The sequence below is a fragment of the Vidua macroura genome, chromosome 11 (genome assembly GCF_024509145.1).
Source record: "Vidua macroura isolate BioBank_ID:100142 chromosome 11, ASM2450914v1, whole genome shotgun sequence".
Lineage (NCBI taxonomy): Eukaryota > Metazoa > Chordata > Aves > Passeriformes > Viduidae > Vidua > Vidua macroura.
Window position 1 is genome coordinate 12,300,344 of NC_071581.1, and position 15,565 is coordinate 12,315,908.

Genomic DNA, 15,565 nt, shown 5'->3' on the forward strand with positions numbered 1-15,565 from the left:
TTGTTTTCATTAATGTGTGAGGGGTGGGTGCAAGGCAAGGCTGTTCACAAGGCTTAAATAACTTATTGTAAAAGTGTCCTAAAGAAAGCATATTTTGTCTCCATACCACAGTTGTTTAGCATTGCTCTTGTGCATCCAACCGACAGCCGGTTTGGCAATGGATTTTGTGTGTCATTTTGTTCTTTTGACCTGTGATACTTCTTTTTCTTTTTTCTTTTTTTAAACCAAGCTAATGGATTCACCTCAAATAATACAAAATGAAGAAGCTTTTTCTCCTTCTGCTTCTGATAGCCTGAAAAGTAGTAAACAAAGCTGGAACTTCTCTTTTCCACTCTAAACCCTTTACATAACAATTTGCCAGCTACTGTTTCTGTGTTGATGAATAGGTTTAAAATTAAGACTTTCTAAAAATGTCAAATTAAAATAGTATTCTCAGTGCTTTTAATCAGTTATAAATTAACAAAGCATAGTCTTTTGAAATGGCTTTAAGAGTTTGAAGTTTTTTTCCTGCCTTTCACTGATGTATGAAGGAAGAAATATATTGAAATATTACAGGTTGTTTTGATTATCTAGAATTTGCCCTGAGACCCAAGATTTCAGATGATTTCAAACCCAGTGCTGATGGTAATTTTTGGTTGTCACTTTTAGTTGGTTTTGTAGGCCAAAATAACTTCAAAAAACTTGAAGTCATGCTTTTAATTGCTGCACAGGGTCATAAATGGAGCCATTTGATGGGGGAGGATATCTCACTTTTTTCTCAGGATGAAAACTCTTCAATATGAGCTTAAGTTCATAGTATTTGGTTGTTCTATTTTAAATGGAAATGCTTTGACACGTTTTCACAAATGCTTCTTAAAATACTTCTTTTCCTCCTAATAACTGCTATGCTCTTGGGCTTTTGGCAGAGATATTTTGTCTTGGGTTTTAATTTTCTTACACTACATCTCTAGTAAGAGCAACTTACTATAGTAAGTTGCTAGTAGTAAGTAAGATCTCTCCAGTATGGCAATAACTGATATGACTAGTTGTAAACAGGATGAAATCTACCAACCTTAAAAGATATATAGAACTCAAGAACATAGTTTGATATTTAAGGAGTTCTGTTAATAAATATTTAAGAGAAATTTTTGTGAAACAAAAAGAAAAGTATAACATTGAAGATGTCAGTAAATATGAGTCTTTCAGCATGCAGTCTTAACAGAGTTGTTGCTGAATAGGAAAAAATAGTCAAATATTTTTAAAAAGCAGTCTGTATCCTAATGAAAATGTTTTAGGTTTTTTTTTTTTCCTAGAGGAATGTGTTTATCCCTGAAGATTGATTTGGTGCATATGAAAAGATTGCATAATGACATCCTAAATAAAAAATTTAGAAGTGGAAAAAAAAATAAAGAACACTGACTCCAGAATTCAAATGCTGAGGAGAGACACCAGTTTATGAAATGACATGTTTTCCTCTTTAAGAAGATAAAGGGTTTTTATTAATAAGTGTATTAATTTAACATGAATAGCTTGGGTGATTGTTCACCTAGGCTGTGCCTCTAACTCTGAAGTGTGATTTGCCCTGTAGCATCATGGAAAAGCAGAAGGTGAAGCAGGTAGACAGTTGACTGTACATGGAGATTTTTAGAGCTCTGGCACAGCTTGTCATGATGTATCTTTAACAGTAGAGGTTTTTGTGTGAGAGAACACAGGTCAAACCCTTCTCCACAAACTGCTGTTTTTCATTTTTCCAGCAGTCCAGGAGATACAAAAGCTTTTTTGGGCTAGTAGAGAGCATGTCCTTTGTAGCGTGTACTCAGTATGTGTCTGTTAAGGATGCTCAGGCAGTTTGTGTTAATGCATCCTTGACATTGCTTTTTTACCAATGGATTAACGGTTCCTTCTGGAAGAGTGCAGAGGTGATTAGTCAGCCACCTCTGACCTCTCTCTTAAGTTGGACTTTGCAGCTGAACTTGAGAACCCATATCTTGTTTCACGTGCCTGTAGAAGGAAGAGCTGGTGAGTGGTGAGGCAGGAGCTGGAAATGTTGTGGTGCAGGGTAACAGAATGCACATTACGGGGTGTCTGAGCTGTAACAGTGTTGTCTGTTTTCCAAATTGTATTGTCATAATTTGGGAGCACATCATGCAAATGTCATCTCTGTTGAGTTGCCAGAATCTGCAGCACGTGATTTTTGTTTTGGAGAGAAATCAGCATGCGTATGTTTGATCTCGTGATCACACTGTTTGTTTTCTTGTTAGGCACATGAATCAAATGAGTAAAGTTTATTTTTCCTGATTGAATGCTGTCATATTAATGAAAATTGTCTGTATAATTTTTTTTTTGATGTAGTGAAATTTTCAAATAGTTAGGCATTGAATCTTCTTCTTCAGTGTTGTAGCATGGTGTTTTACTGGAACACAGCTCAATCAGACTAATCAATAGCTGCCTACAGTTGGCATTAACAGCCTTATAAAGTGTAGATTTTACAGATACATTGCATTCAGAAGAAAAATAAATAGCAATATATGTTACTGAGTTCCTGGCAGAATGAAAGTTGTCAGCTGAGGATGAAAAGCTTGGTCGGAAGGGGTGGAGGTGTGCCTGAGTGTTCCTTGTTTAATGCTCCAGACCCGTGATGCTGCCCTGAAATTAACTGGAATGTGATGAAACAGTAACTGAGGGTGTGTGGTATCCTGGTGTGTATATAATACAGCAAACATAGGTCTACACATATAAGATTAGATGGGGTTTTAATATTCTTACATTTAGGAGGAGCTATGCTTTGTGTATTTTTTAATTGTTTTTATTCTGGAAAAAAAAGTGTAGTTTTCTTTTGAGTCTACAGGATGTAAAGTTTGATCAGACTTATTAACTATAGTTCAACACTGTAATTTTGCAATTATCTTTTTTCTTGTAACATTTGTGTTGTCTTTATATACTAATAATATATATTCCTCTTTATGACTTGTAATAGAAAATTAGTGTCCATATATAAGTGGCATATATATATTACAGGCTTATGTAGTTTTATGCTCTAATTAGTCAGAATAACATGTGCAAAACTTTATTCCCGAACATGCTCTGAAGGCAAGAGAAGTAAAAGTACTTGCCTTGTTCTTTCAGAAGGAATCCATATTTAGTGTAAGTACTGAATTCAAACTAGTGATGTTTCATATTTTGGGCAACCACTTGAAGTTAGTTAAATCAGTAGGCTTTTCTGTTTGTTCTTCTTTGTCAGCACCACCATTTAAAAAATTGGCTAGTACATTGCATTTTGTTGTACATTTTACACTGCACCCCATCAGCGTTTCTATGGCCCATATGTGAAGTACCTAGCCCATGCTTTGATGTCAAATACAGTTATGAATTGTAACAAAACTGGAGGAGAATGGGGCACTGAAATCAGACAGCCTAGTTTTCTGTAGAGGAATGAGGATCATAGCTTCCAAAAAAGTGTATATCCTAATGCTGTTGTCATCAACTACTGGCAATGTCTGGTGGTGTTCTCCTTGCTGCTTGGCAATGTCATATTCCCCATACATTAAATACATGTAGTGTAGCAGGCTCTATTTTGGTTTTATTTCCTATGTTCTTCCCAGCAGTGTGCTTTCAGTTCTCTTTCTGTTTTGCCACGACAGCTGGTATCACTACTGCACTTAAATAATTATGAATTTTAAATCTTCACAATGGTGTACCATGGTGTTGCTGGGGGTAATGAAGTTGTTGCTTAAGCCAAGTGTGACAAAACCTCACTTTTGAAAAGACATGGTGAGAATCCCATTCTCACAGGGATATCCACAGACATGGTGCCTTTTGTGCTGTGAGGATGGTATTGAACTCCTTATGTCATTTGAAGATATGATTCAGCTGTATGTGGTTATCTTGCATATGTACTAAATTGCTATTCTGCTATGGCATGTGTCTTAGACAAAGCATGCCCACAGGCACTTCTGGACATGTGGCTTGCTGTTTCATTTGATTGTGGCTTGCAGCTTCTTCATTCTGCAGTATTTAACCCATTCTGTAACTTGGCTTTCTTTTAAAATTATTTCAATAAACTAATGACACTGGAAATACACCTTAAATTTCTGCACAACTATATTTTAGCAGACAGTGTTGAAAGGTATTGTGACTAAGGGAGTAAGTAGCTTGATGGCAACAGGTAGTGGCTTCAGTGATGGGTGGAAAATGCTGATATTCTAGGCTTTTCCATAATAAATAGATACTGAGATGTGCTGTTCAAGAAAATCAGTAATGTGACATGCATGTAATTAAACACTAAAAAATAAAAATGTAATTATGATTTCAGAATCTAGCATTAACTGTTTGCCATTTATCTTTGTAGCTTGTGTATGTTTAGAATTTTTTATGGTGACTATTGCTGTTACCTTTAGAGATTCCAGTTTGCGTTTCGAGTGCTACAAAGAGCAGAGATTTAGTTTGGAGATTTTGGTACAAGTTTGCATCTATAAATATTTTAAGAGAAGCTGGTATGTAGTTTTAGAGTATTAGGGTTTCAGCATAAATTAGATGAGTCAAAGCAATGCCTCACATCTCAAATTATTTCATTAGAATCAATAAAATTATATAAGTAATTAATTTGAACTACAGTTAATTTCAGTGCCTGTGAGATAGTATTACCTACTTCTGGCTTTGAAGCCCATCATTTTTTCTTCTCTTCTCTTCTCTTCTCTTCTCTTCTCTTCTCTTCTCTTCTCTTCTCTTCTCTTCTCTTCTCTTCTCTTCTCTTCTCTTCATAATAGTTGATGTTAATTTTGAGATGCTAATAAAATTACTGGGTACTCTTTTGAGTTCTTCTGAATGCATAAAATCATTTGTTGTATAATTCTTCAGTGCTTATTAGAACTGCACATAATGGTTGATGATGAAAATTCAGTGCTGGCTGAGTGAGCATGTGCAGGTTGTACTCAGTGTGATTCAGCACTGCAAAATCTAAGCTGTCCAGAGTGCAGATTAGCCAAGTGAGTCGTAGTGCATCTTAGCTCAAGTGATTTCAGCAATAGCAGATAATCACTGAAGCATACTCTGCTGTCCTTCAGAACTTAAGTGTTTGGCGTAACTACTGTTTGCATGTGACCAAAATGGAAAAAGGGAGGTGTATACAAAGGAGTGAATTATAACAAAGAACAGTTTCTGCTTCAGTTCTTGTTCAGAAAACATATGTTCAGCCATGCAGGCAACAGTTGGGGTAAAGACACTGTAGGTTTGGAAACAAAGGCGTGTTCTTTTCTTGCATTCACAATGTTCTCAAACATATTCACTTGTTAGGGACTGGCCTGTCAGCTGGATCTTCTTGCAAGCGTGATTTCTTTTTCCTGACTTCTTTCAAAAGCTTTTTCCCCACAATGTTTTACACTTCATATAATCCAGTATGCATGCTAGGCCTGCCTTGGTCTTTGTGCTATTGATGATTCAGAGGTGGAGGGGCCGTGCTCTGGGAGAATGTGGCTGAAGGGTAACCTTTCAGTCACCCATACATCTGAAGGTGCTAAGCCACTCTTATTCCAAGTATCTTAAGTGGTTTGGTTCCTCTTTCATGATGAGGTGGCTTATACTTCACCTTTAGAACATTGCCAAACCAATTAGTACAGCAAAAATATTTTGAAACTTTTGCATTTTTTAGTTTGAAACTACATACTGAAAATCTTAGAGACTCATCATAACTGCTTAAATCATCCAGTAAAAAGAATTTTTTTTTTCTCTCAATTGGAAATTCATTCAGTTGTAGCATGCCAGAGTAACCAAAAATTACTTGGCCATTACTTCTGTTTGGATTCCTTTTTCCTAAATATACGGTTCAAGACCCTGGTATAAATATTCTTATATAGGCATAAAGGTAGTGCTTATTTCCAAATAAGCTCAACCTGGTTTAATTTATGACTTTTAAATTCATATAGCTAGAAAATGTACTGCTTTAGCTCCACAGGTATAGATAAATGGAACAACTTTCTAGTGCAGACAAAATCTACGGTTTCTTTGGAAATGTCGAAGTGATCTACTCGCTGTAGGTTTTTCTAGGTCAAACTACTCATCTATCAAGTCAGGTATTCATCCTTTGTTGTCAGCAGTGAATACCTCAAAGCGAGGCAGGGCTGCCTACATTTTAATGCATGTCAACTTGTATATAGAGCTTAAGCATATGTCTGACTTTAAGCCTTCTGCTCTATAATTGGGTTATGTACATGTTTAGTTTTGATGTGCACCATCAACTATAATGGTAGAAGATAATGTATAATCTTTGTGGCAATGGTTTCACACCAGCAATTTGAGTTTCCATTCCTTTTATGCTACAGAAATGTAATTTCTTTTGTAAAATTCTCTATTCTTTATTTTATTTAAAAACAGACATAATGTTTGTTTTTAAACCCCATGATGTTATGTTGAAAGTTCTCAATCAATAAGCAGAACAGCTAGGGAGTTTTATGTTGGCTTGCAGATTATTCTTGGAGTATTAATAGTCTTATCTGAATTCTCAGCCTGGGAAATTACCACTGATGAATGTTCAATGATTAGAATTTCCCATATAAGACCCTTCAGATCATGAGGATCATTTACTCAAATAGAAAATCCTCAGACAAGAAAACCCCATGTAAATATTTTCTATTGGAAGGTGCCAGCAAATGCATGCTTGCCAACGTATGTCAAAACTGCCAGAAGATCTGTGAGGATGGGGATTAACTTTTTAGCACTATCATCTTAAGAGCTTTGACAGGGAAACATTATTTAAATGTTTTTTCTTTGACTGCATATGACTGAAAAGATGTTAACAGTAGATAAAACTAATATAGAGCAGTTAATGATACTGATATATATTCCAAGTCTGCACCTTTTTCTTTTCTTGAGGTCTGTGTCAGAAATCCTTGAGAATACTACAGCTTTAAAATAAATTGTCCTTCCTTCTCAAATGAAATTTGATGATTTGTCTCCAGTCTGATAAAAGAAAGCACATACTAGTATATTGCTTCTTTTGAGGAATTTTTTGTTTTGCTTTATAGGCTCCTTAAAAATAAATTGTTTTAGGTGTTGCAGTGACTTCTCTGAATCTCAAAAAGAAAATAGTTAATAATAATTTCTTTTCTTTCAGTTCCCGTGAGCCCACCTTCATTGCACAGTTTGCATATCACAGCTAGTAAGAGTAGAATGTACTGAACCTTAAACAAATCTATTAGGATCACCATGGCAAGAAACTGGGAAAATGGCAGGAAAAACGAACAATGATTTTGTAAACCCTCCAAAGGTCAGAAAAAGGCTTTCAGTAAGTATGCAGAGGCTAGAAATCAAATCCCATTTCCTATCATAAGAAACCAGTTGTTGTAGCAGCAGTGGTTAATGTACTGTATGTGAAAGATTTAAGACTAGTTGGAAAGCTTTGCTTCTGTTTTATTAGGCTGCTATTGAAAAGCCAACAGCATAACTTCAACTAGGTGCTTTGAGATTTCTTAATGGGCTGTCAAGGGCAAGACACCAGGTCTGTGCTGTACTAGCTCTTTCCTGTACATTAAAACAACAGGGGCCAAATGATCATATACAGAAGTATGAATTACTTGATGCTTTCTCTGTTCCATATGGTCAGCCATGTCTTTGGCAATTAATCATGTACAGAATCAGTTGAGTGCTCTCTGAAGCATTGAAGTCAACATTTAGCTGTACCTGTGCCAGTGGGGGCAGTGGGGGTTGCGAGCGTAAAATAGCAGGATGAAGAGCTGCTGGCGCCGAAGCCAGAGCAGCTGGCTTCTATAAACAACACTTTTTTCCTCTTTACCTTTTTTTTTTTTTTAACTTTCTTTGACAAACATGACTCATTTTTCAATATCATCCAGAACATGAGGGTTGCTGAGTGAAACTGTGATATCTGGCATAGTGAATTAATAAACAAAAGGCAGAGAATTGGGTTTAATGTGCCCAAATTACCGGGTGATAACTTAAACCATACTGGCTGTTTCCATCTATCAATGAAAATGGGCCCATTTGCTCGTATTTTAAGTAGAAATTTTAAAAGTAAAGAAGAAATGAGCAGGATTTTGTAATCAATTACTAGCTTTTTTTATCATGGAGGAGTTACAACATGTTAAATTAATATGGCTTAATAGATTTCAGGTTCTTTTTCCCTCCCTTCTAAAAGGGACCATGTTCTAGTTTCATAGAATTTCATCAGGAAACTTCTTTCACTGGAAGCAAATAAAATGACAAAAATAACAGGGAAAATACAGAATAACATTTTAACCGTGCTTACAGATTTTACTCTTTGTTTTTCCTTTCTGTATTAGTTATTGATTTTTTAGTGATGACTGCTATGTTAAAGTAGAAGTGGTCGGTAAAGATTCAGAAGTTTATCCTATTTAAACTGGTGATGAGTAAATAAAATCTTAACTTTGAGTGAAAAATCTGATTTGTTGACCCAACAAAGTAGGACCAAGAGGCAAACTGTCCCAAGTGCCACTTTAGTTCAGACTACAGGCTAATTTGTTTGACAGAACACTAAGCTTCATGTCTCCAGTTATACAGTGTTTCAGCCTTATGTCTGACTCCTCATGAGGTATGTATTGAAGGAAGGAAAAGCATCTAGCTTTATAAGATTGAAAATGTACTAGTGTGGAGTTTAGAGTGTTTAGATGTTGCTTTTTCTTGCTTGTTTGTAGGCATGTTGTGATATTCACCCAGGACACACAGTTCAGTGGGGTAGTGGCCTATGAATGTTAAAACAGAGTTTCTTGTGCTGCGTATATAAGGAAAAATATTATTATAAATCTGTTAAAAGACCTTGATTGGCTTTGTTAGTCATCTAATTTGGTGTGTATATCCTGGGTGAATAGAAAGACTTGGTTAAAACAGCTTCTGTTCAATCCTTTGTCACTGATATATTTTGTTGGTGATAATCAGAGAAATAGGGTGTTGGTCTTTTGAAATCTAATCTTAGAACCTTCCTTTCTTATATAATGAGAGAAGATGCTCTGACATCTCTTGCCTGATAGGCCTAAATTTAGCTCTGCTGCTATACCAGGAGGAAGGCAAAGAGTACAGTTTCCTAATACGATGTTTAATGTAAAAGGCTGGATTTGCTCCTGCTACGTGTGCACATACACATATACATATATATATGTGTGTGTGTGTGTGTGTATAGCTTTAGGCTTTTTGAGAGGTGAGCTGTGTGTTTGTTTTTAAGACTTGTGCCATTTGGGTTTTACAAGGAAAACTCTAAATACCCTTATAGATCTATAAGGAGAATTGGGGAAGATTTACTGAAAATATTAACAGTACTGCTTATTAAAGAGGTATGCTGGCCAATGAGACAAGGAGCTGCTTCCCACAAGTGATAAGGAATTTGCATAATCTCATTGCTTAGGTTGTCCAGGATATGTTTTTTGACAGCTCAGGAAGCAGAAGAAAGAAAGTTTCACCAGTTTGTAAACATTACCACCCTCAGGAATCTCTGTGAACACAAGGATGAGATAAGACAGGCTGTAGGGCTGGTTGCATTGTTTATTTGTTCTACTGTCCTGCAGTTCCCAGTGTGCTGAAAACCCCTGTGTCAGTGCTGAGTCCAGTTCAGAATTGTGAAGGCTTCACTCAGCATTGGGCAAAGGGGGCCTCTGCAGGCAATTATGTCATTAAAAGAATTGAGACACAAGATCAGATTTTCTTTGATGGGATGTGCAACTATAGTGATGTTCAAAAGAAGGTCATTCCTGCTCTTAGAGCAGGGGTTGTATCAGCCCGGTTTCTGATGGGTTTTTATCAGTGTTGATGTGAGGAAATGGCTTTCCCAGCTGATAACATCTTTGACCGAGTTTCTTGAACCCTTGACCTTTATCAGTTAAGTATATATTGAATCCCCTTGTTAAAAATAAATCCCAAAACAAGTTACATGGAAAAGACAACTTGCAAAGGAACATGCTTTATAATATTATTTTACCTAGAATGCTACTTGTTACAATTTGAGATTTTTATTACAATTATAAGAATATCAAGTTATTAAGAAATGCCTCTATAAAAGCTACACATCAAGCCCTGCACTGGCATTCCAGGTGACCTTACTGCCCTTTCAGCACTCTTAGAAAACAAGTAAATCAGTTAAATTGCTATGTATTGTTGTTGTATGTTGCTTAATAATAGTATTTCACCCTCCAGGTAGCTGTGACTGTACTCACAGGGCTCAATAAAGAAGCATTTATGATGTCAGTGTCAAACTATGCATTTGACTTGAGCCATGTACATCACCACATAAATGGAAGGTGTTAACAGAAGGCTGGAGCAATACAATTATATTCTCAGTAAAAAGTAAATTATGTTCAGTTTCCGGAATTATGATGTTTCTGTGGATGGAGGGGACTTTTCTTAATGAAACTCAGGACCAAAGTTGCAATTTGACCAGGTCAGCAGAATTCATACCATATCACAAACAGTATGATTGTGAATAGGGAGAAGTGATCTCCCATCTCTGACTGATAATACTCTATTGATATAATTTTTTATCAGATTTTTAACTGAAAATTCTTTAGCAACTCCCAGTTTTCCATGCTCTGCACTTTCTGAATCATTTATTTAGGGGATCTTGATGCTTGTTGCAGCAAATAACTGTACTTTTAGCTTTATGAGGCATGGCATCATTAAACTTGGGACTTTCCTGGAGTCTTGGGGAGAAGCAGACATCTCACCATCACCAGTGGATTTTCCTGTCCCTCTGTGAATAAAATGGCCATCCAAACATTCTGAAAGGGAAATAGTGGTGGACAGTGGCCTGGCTATATAGCTGCAGTGTGATCATCCTATAATACAGAGTTAAACTCTGGTTGTAGTGCTCTGTCAAGTCTTGTAGATGAGAAGTATAAAAATTAAAGCCTTAGTAGGTATATTTATTATGAATGACAAGGAGTGTTAATTTTCACCATTAAAGAATGTACATCAGCTCATGTGAGTGTGTTTCACTTGCTGAAGTCCTCTATCAAATCCTGCTTCAAACTGTGCAGCTGCTGGAAATGAGGCTCTAAGGTCAGGACTGTTGAAGTTGGCGGATATTAGAGCTTGTGGAAAAGATGTTGTAGGTCAGTGCAAGGGAAACCCATGTCATGGAATCCTTATCTGAAAATGCTCTCTGGCTTTTTGTTTGCTTTGTAATGTCAAAGCAGGGTCAAGAATGTGATCTGTATAGACTGAGTTTTGAACATTTGGGGTTTTTACAAGAAAATGTTCTTTTTGATGTTTAAGTCCCATATGATGGGGTAATGCCTTTTGGTAGGCCAGCTGATAGAGCTGGGAGGTGGGGAGAAAGATGCTTTTTGTTCTTTGCATGTGATGTTGGTGCAATAAAGTTATTTTCTGTCTCTATGAACCCTGTCATGCTTCTCTCTTGGAATGACCATAGCAATAACAATGCTACTCTTACTTTACATAGCTTAAGAAATGTATTTTCTGCGTGTTATTGTTTCTTGTGGAAAATAAGAACCCTATCAGAATGAGGCTAGATCTCTCTGTTTTCACAAACTGAAGATAATAACAATAATTTCTCTTGCAGAATTCCTAGAGGAATTTTAGTTGGGCAGGACTAAATGTAATGTGTATGTGATGTTGAGGAGGAGGCAAAATGCCATGTGTTTTGTCACGTTGTTCCAATAAGGGAGGTTATGCTGGGAATAGGAATTGCAGCTCTTGGTTATGTTTGGTTGTCTTTTCAAACTCACATGTACAACTTCCCAGGTCAGAAATTGTTTCTTTTTGCCTCCTTTTCAGTGAAAAGAAAAAAGGTTTGTACAGGAATTCCATCTGTTCTGTCATCCTTCCTAAAAGCATTTAGATGCTTTGATATGTTTGCAGAACATGTGACTGGAGGTTAGAATATCAAAAATAATTCTACGTCTCTTGGAGGCTGATTAAGGTGAAAAAGGCAATATTATATCTTCACTTAGGAAAAGACTTTCAGTTTCTGCCATGGAGACACTTCTGCACATGGAGGATCACATGGGCACTGGTGGATGTAGGTCTGGTTGGTAGCTGAGCATCAACCATTTCCTTCCCAGCTTGGCAGACACGGGGAAGTGCAGGGAAGAAAGAGGAAAAAGTGGTGCAGGAGTGAGTAGGAAAAGGTGAGGTGAGGGAGCTGGAGTTAGCTTGGTGGGAGGATGAAGGGTGATAAGAACATCCCCAGTTCTCTTACATCAACATTAACTGTCAGCACAACATTTGGGAAGGCCAGTAACACTTGCTCTGCAGAGACTGAGTGTCATCGTGCTTCACAGATTATTTAAATCCATTGCATGTATATATGTATATTTTTGAGCAGTTTAAAAATTATTCCATATGTGAAAAGACTTTTTTACTTGTTTATTTAAAGTATTTAATGATAAAAAGAACATGTGAACATCAGCAGCAATTCCATTCAGCAGGTAAACTACAAACAGGTATTTTCTTCAACAGCTTTACCAAGGAGCAAAGGGGAGGATAAAGTCCCCCAAACAAATGCTACATTGAGGAAAACACTTCTGATATTATTTGATACAAGATAATATTTAGAAAATAACTATGCCTCAAGAAAATGTGGGCTAGAATGCACAGTGTCTTAGTGTGATACTTAAGGCAATGAGATTTTAAGGTTTACCTTATGTGCCATGTATATTGATTAAATACCAAATATATGGTGGCCATTTCTAACCATCATTTACTGTATTGATTTGTCAGCAGTGGAAGTCTAATAAAAAAAGCTATTGATTTACTGTCCTTATTTGCTTATGGGCTTTTTATTAATTTTACACATTGTTTCCTATTTCTAGATTATAATTTTTATGTTTCCTCCCTTTAAGACAAGTCTGGTCCTCTCTGAGGTTAGAAAAGAGCAACAAATTGAGGAACAAAGGAATGAGACCATCAACTGCTTCCTGCTCCTTCTTAAGGAGAGACAAAAGCTGCGTAAAGAATGGACAGCAAGGTGAGAAGTACTCCTATAAATCCCCCTGAGTGGGGAAAAGTGACTCAAAAAAATTTTAATTTTACTGTTCAAACAGTAATTCCTTGAATGTGGTAGTCCATGTTTCTGTGGGGTAGACTGCTCTCTTACTCATGCAGTACAGGCTACTGATAACAGCTTGGTAGGCAGCACTAAGACCTGAGACGTGGTGCCACCTGATGTTTTCCACATATTGCTGGCAATATGAGCCATGCACTTTGCTGGAATGCTCTGCTAAAACTTCACTTCTTGGCTGCTTCCCTCGTGCTCCTCCCATTTCCCTGTGCTGTCCTGCTGGAGTTAACTGGATGGTGTTGGGTGCGATGGGCATACGTGTATGAACTGCTGAGTTCATCTCGTGGGACTGTTTCACTGTTCTGAGTTCTTGATGAGAGCTCACTGCCATGGATCAGGAGCTGCCATTTACAGTGTTTCAAAATTGTTCATGTTTGTGTTTGGAAAGGTTTGTGGTACTGCAATATGATCAGCTGAATGCATTTCAGAAGCACCAGATACGCCATACTTTTAGTTTGCTCAGAAACAGGTGAATGAAAGAGGATTTCCACCCATGTTCCACCTTGTCCTTCTCTTAGCCTGCTAAATGAATTGATGTCATGTTTTTCACATCCTATGTCTAAAAGCTATAGATTGATACTAATTTTGTAGTCTCTTATTATTTTCTTATTTGATATTTATATAAAATATCTAGAAGCCTGTGAAATTTTTCTGCCAAATATAGAGCTTTTACTTAAAACCAGGAGATATTGCTTACTTACAATTAAATGCAGTTTTTAGTCAAAAGTATTTTTAGATCAGATTTTTGTTAAATTTAGCATTTAACTGGCATGATTTTTTTTACCTGCACTAATTAAAGTTAAGGGAGATCTCTTGTATTTTGCTGGTGTAGTTCCTGAAGACTCTGAGATTGCTTTTAAAATGTAATATATATATTTTGGGTCTGACACTTGGGTATCTTTTCTGCTCCAAATAATTACAGCAAATGAAGCTGAAACATTTTAGAAACTGTAGATAAAAATTGAACATAATTACACATAATTATTTTACAAATTACAGGTTGTGTTTTATAAGTTTGTGTTACAGTGAGTATGGAATGTTTGCTTGTATGCTACTCATTTAAGATTTCAGAGTAAGCTGGCTCTAAAATATTTTCCATATTATCATGTGGGCTTTATATTTTTCTTCTTGAATAGTTTAAGGGATTTTTGGGGGGTTTTGTTGGTGGTTTTTTGGTTTCTTTTTTGATTGGTTGGGTTTTTCGGGGGTTTTCTTGGGAGGCAGTTGTTTGGTTTTTTGCCTTCCATCACCACGCTTACTGAATAATGCAAATGTTTGAGCTATGTTGGAAACAGAGGAAATCACTTCAAGCTTTTCTGTGGGACGTGTGCATCTTCATTGTGAAACAGAACAGAAAGCTTGTAATGTGCGGAATATTTAAGAGTTCATTTTGTCTAACAATTATTTCCTAATACACAAAGTCATCAACAGTCATGGGAATAATGAGTAATTTGGAAGTGCTGTGGGTTTCAGTGTGCCTGGCCTCACTTGCTGCTCACAGGGAGCTCCGGGGCTGGAGCCAGGGCTGCAGCTGGAGACGTAGCCCAGCCTCTAACACAGCAAAACTGCAGCTCTTGGGGGTGGGAGAGGCACAAGCAGATGAAGTGCAGGCCTTCTTAAAACTAAATACCTGAAAGAAAATTTCAAGAGCATTGTGCCTTGAAAGTTCTGAAAGAAAGTGTCCTTTGAGTATTAAATATCCATAATCCTTTTTCTTTCTATTTGATGTTTCCCATCCCAGTGACCTATCTGAGAGTCTCATCCATATGATCTGCATAAAGAGACTGTTACCGTACACCTCACTTGGCTCCATCAAAGCCTCAGCTCAGTGTCTGGAATGAAACACTGGCTGTGGCAGCCATGGAGCACACGGTGCTGAAAGTTATAAAACGTCCGCCGTGGTACGAGCAGGGCTGCCCATGTTTTAGAGATCAGTCTATTGTGTACTTTGGAATTACATGAGAAAAATGTGCTTGGACAGGAAATAATTAGCACTTGTCAAAGGGCAGGCAATAGGTTACAGTACTTTACTTTCAACAGGCTATCAGGGGATCAGCTAGATTAGATAATAGAATTTTTTTCCTGTGGAAGTTAAATACAGATGACTCTAATTACCTTACATTGTGCATTAGAGAGCAGATTATGAACAGTACAACTTCAAGAAATTTAGGTCAATGATGGGAGGGCAGCTGGCAGAAAACTTCACTCTGCACTTGGTCGTTGTAGAGTTATGTAGTCATATGTAGTTCTTTCTTGTGTTTTATTTGTGTCATTAACACCTGACATAAAAAAAAAAATACCCAAAACCATTTTGGAAACTGGTAACAGAAACTGACTGAACTTTTGGAAATTTAGCCTTTCCCAGAGAAAGGAATATGAACTCTTCTGGTATGCACTTACTGAGTTAAAGCATATTCTTGTGTTATTTACTTTAAGTTGTACCAGTGTTTCTGTGTATTAATGAGCTGAAATGACTCTTTAAGATTTTATTTCAGGTTCACAGCCCAAAACTCATGGCAGTGTGCTTAGTGTTGCACTCACCATTTCATA

The 15,565-nt window shown here is 36.9% G+C and overlaps 1 protein-coding gene across 7 annotated transcripts in view; it reads left to right on the plus strand.

Annotated features, from left to right (window-relative positions):
- FTO (FTO alpha-ketoglutarate dependent dioxygenase) overlaps nucleotides 1-15,565 on the plus strand; it is a 221,981-nt gene that overhangs the window by 83,482 nt on the left and 122,934 nt on the right. For 6 of the 7 annotated variants that reach the window (XM_053987132.1, XM_053987136.1, XM_053987134.1 and 3 more), the window contains one exon: nucleotides 12,798-12,922. The exons of the other annotated variant lie outside the window; for it this stretch is intronic. In XM_053987132.1, coding sequence (XP_053843107.1) covers nucleotides 12,798-12,922 — 125 coding nt within the window. The remainder of the gene's footprint in view (nucleotides 1-12,797; nucleotides 12,923-15,565) is intronic. 7 annotated transcript variants of the gene reach the window in all.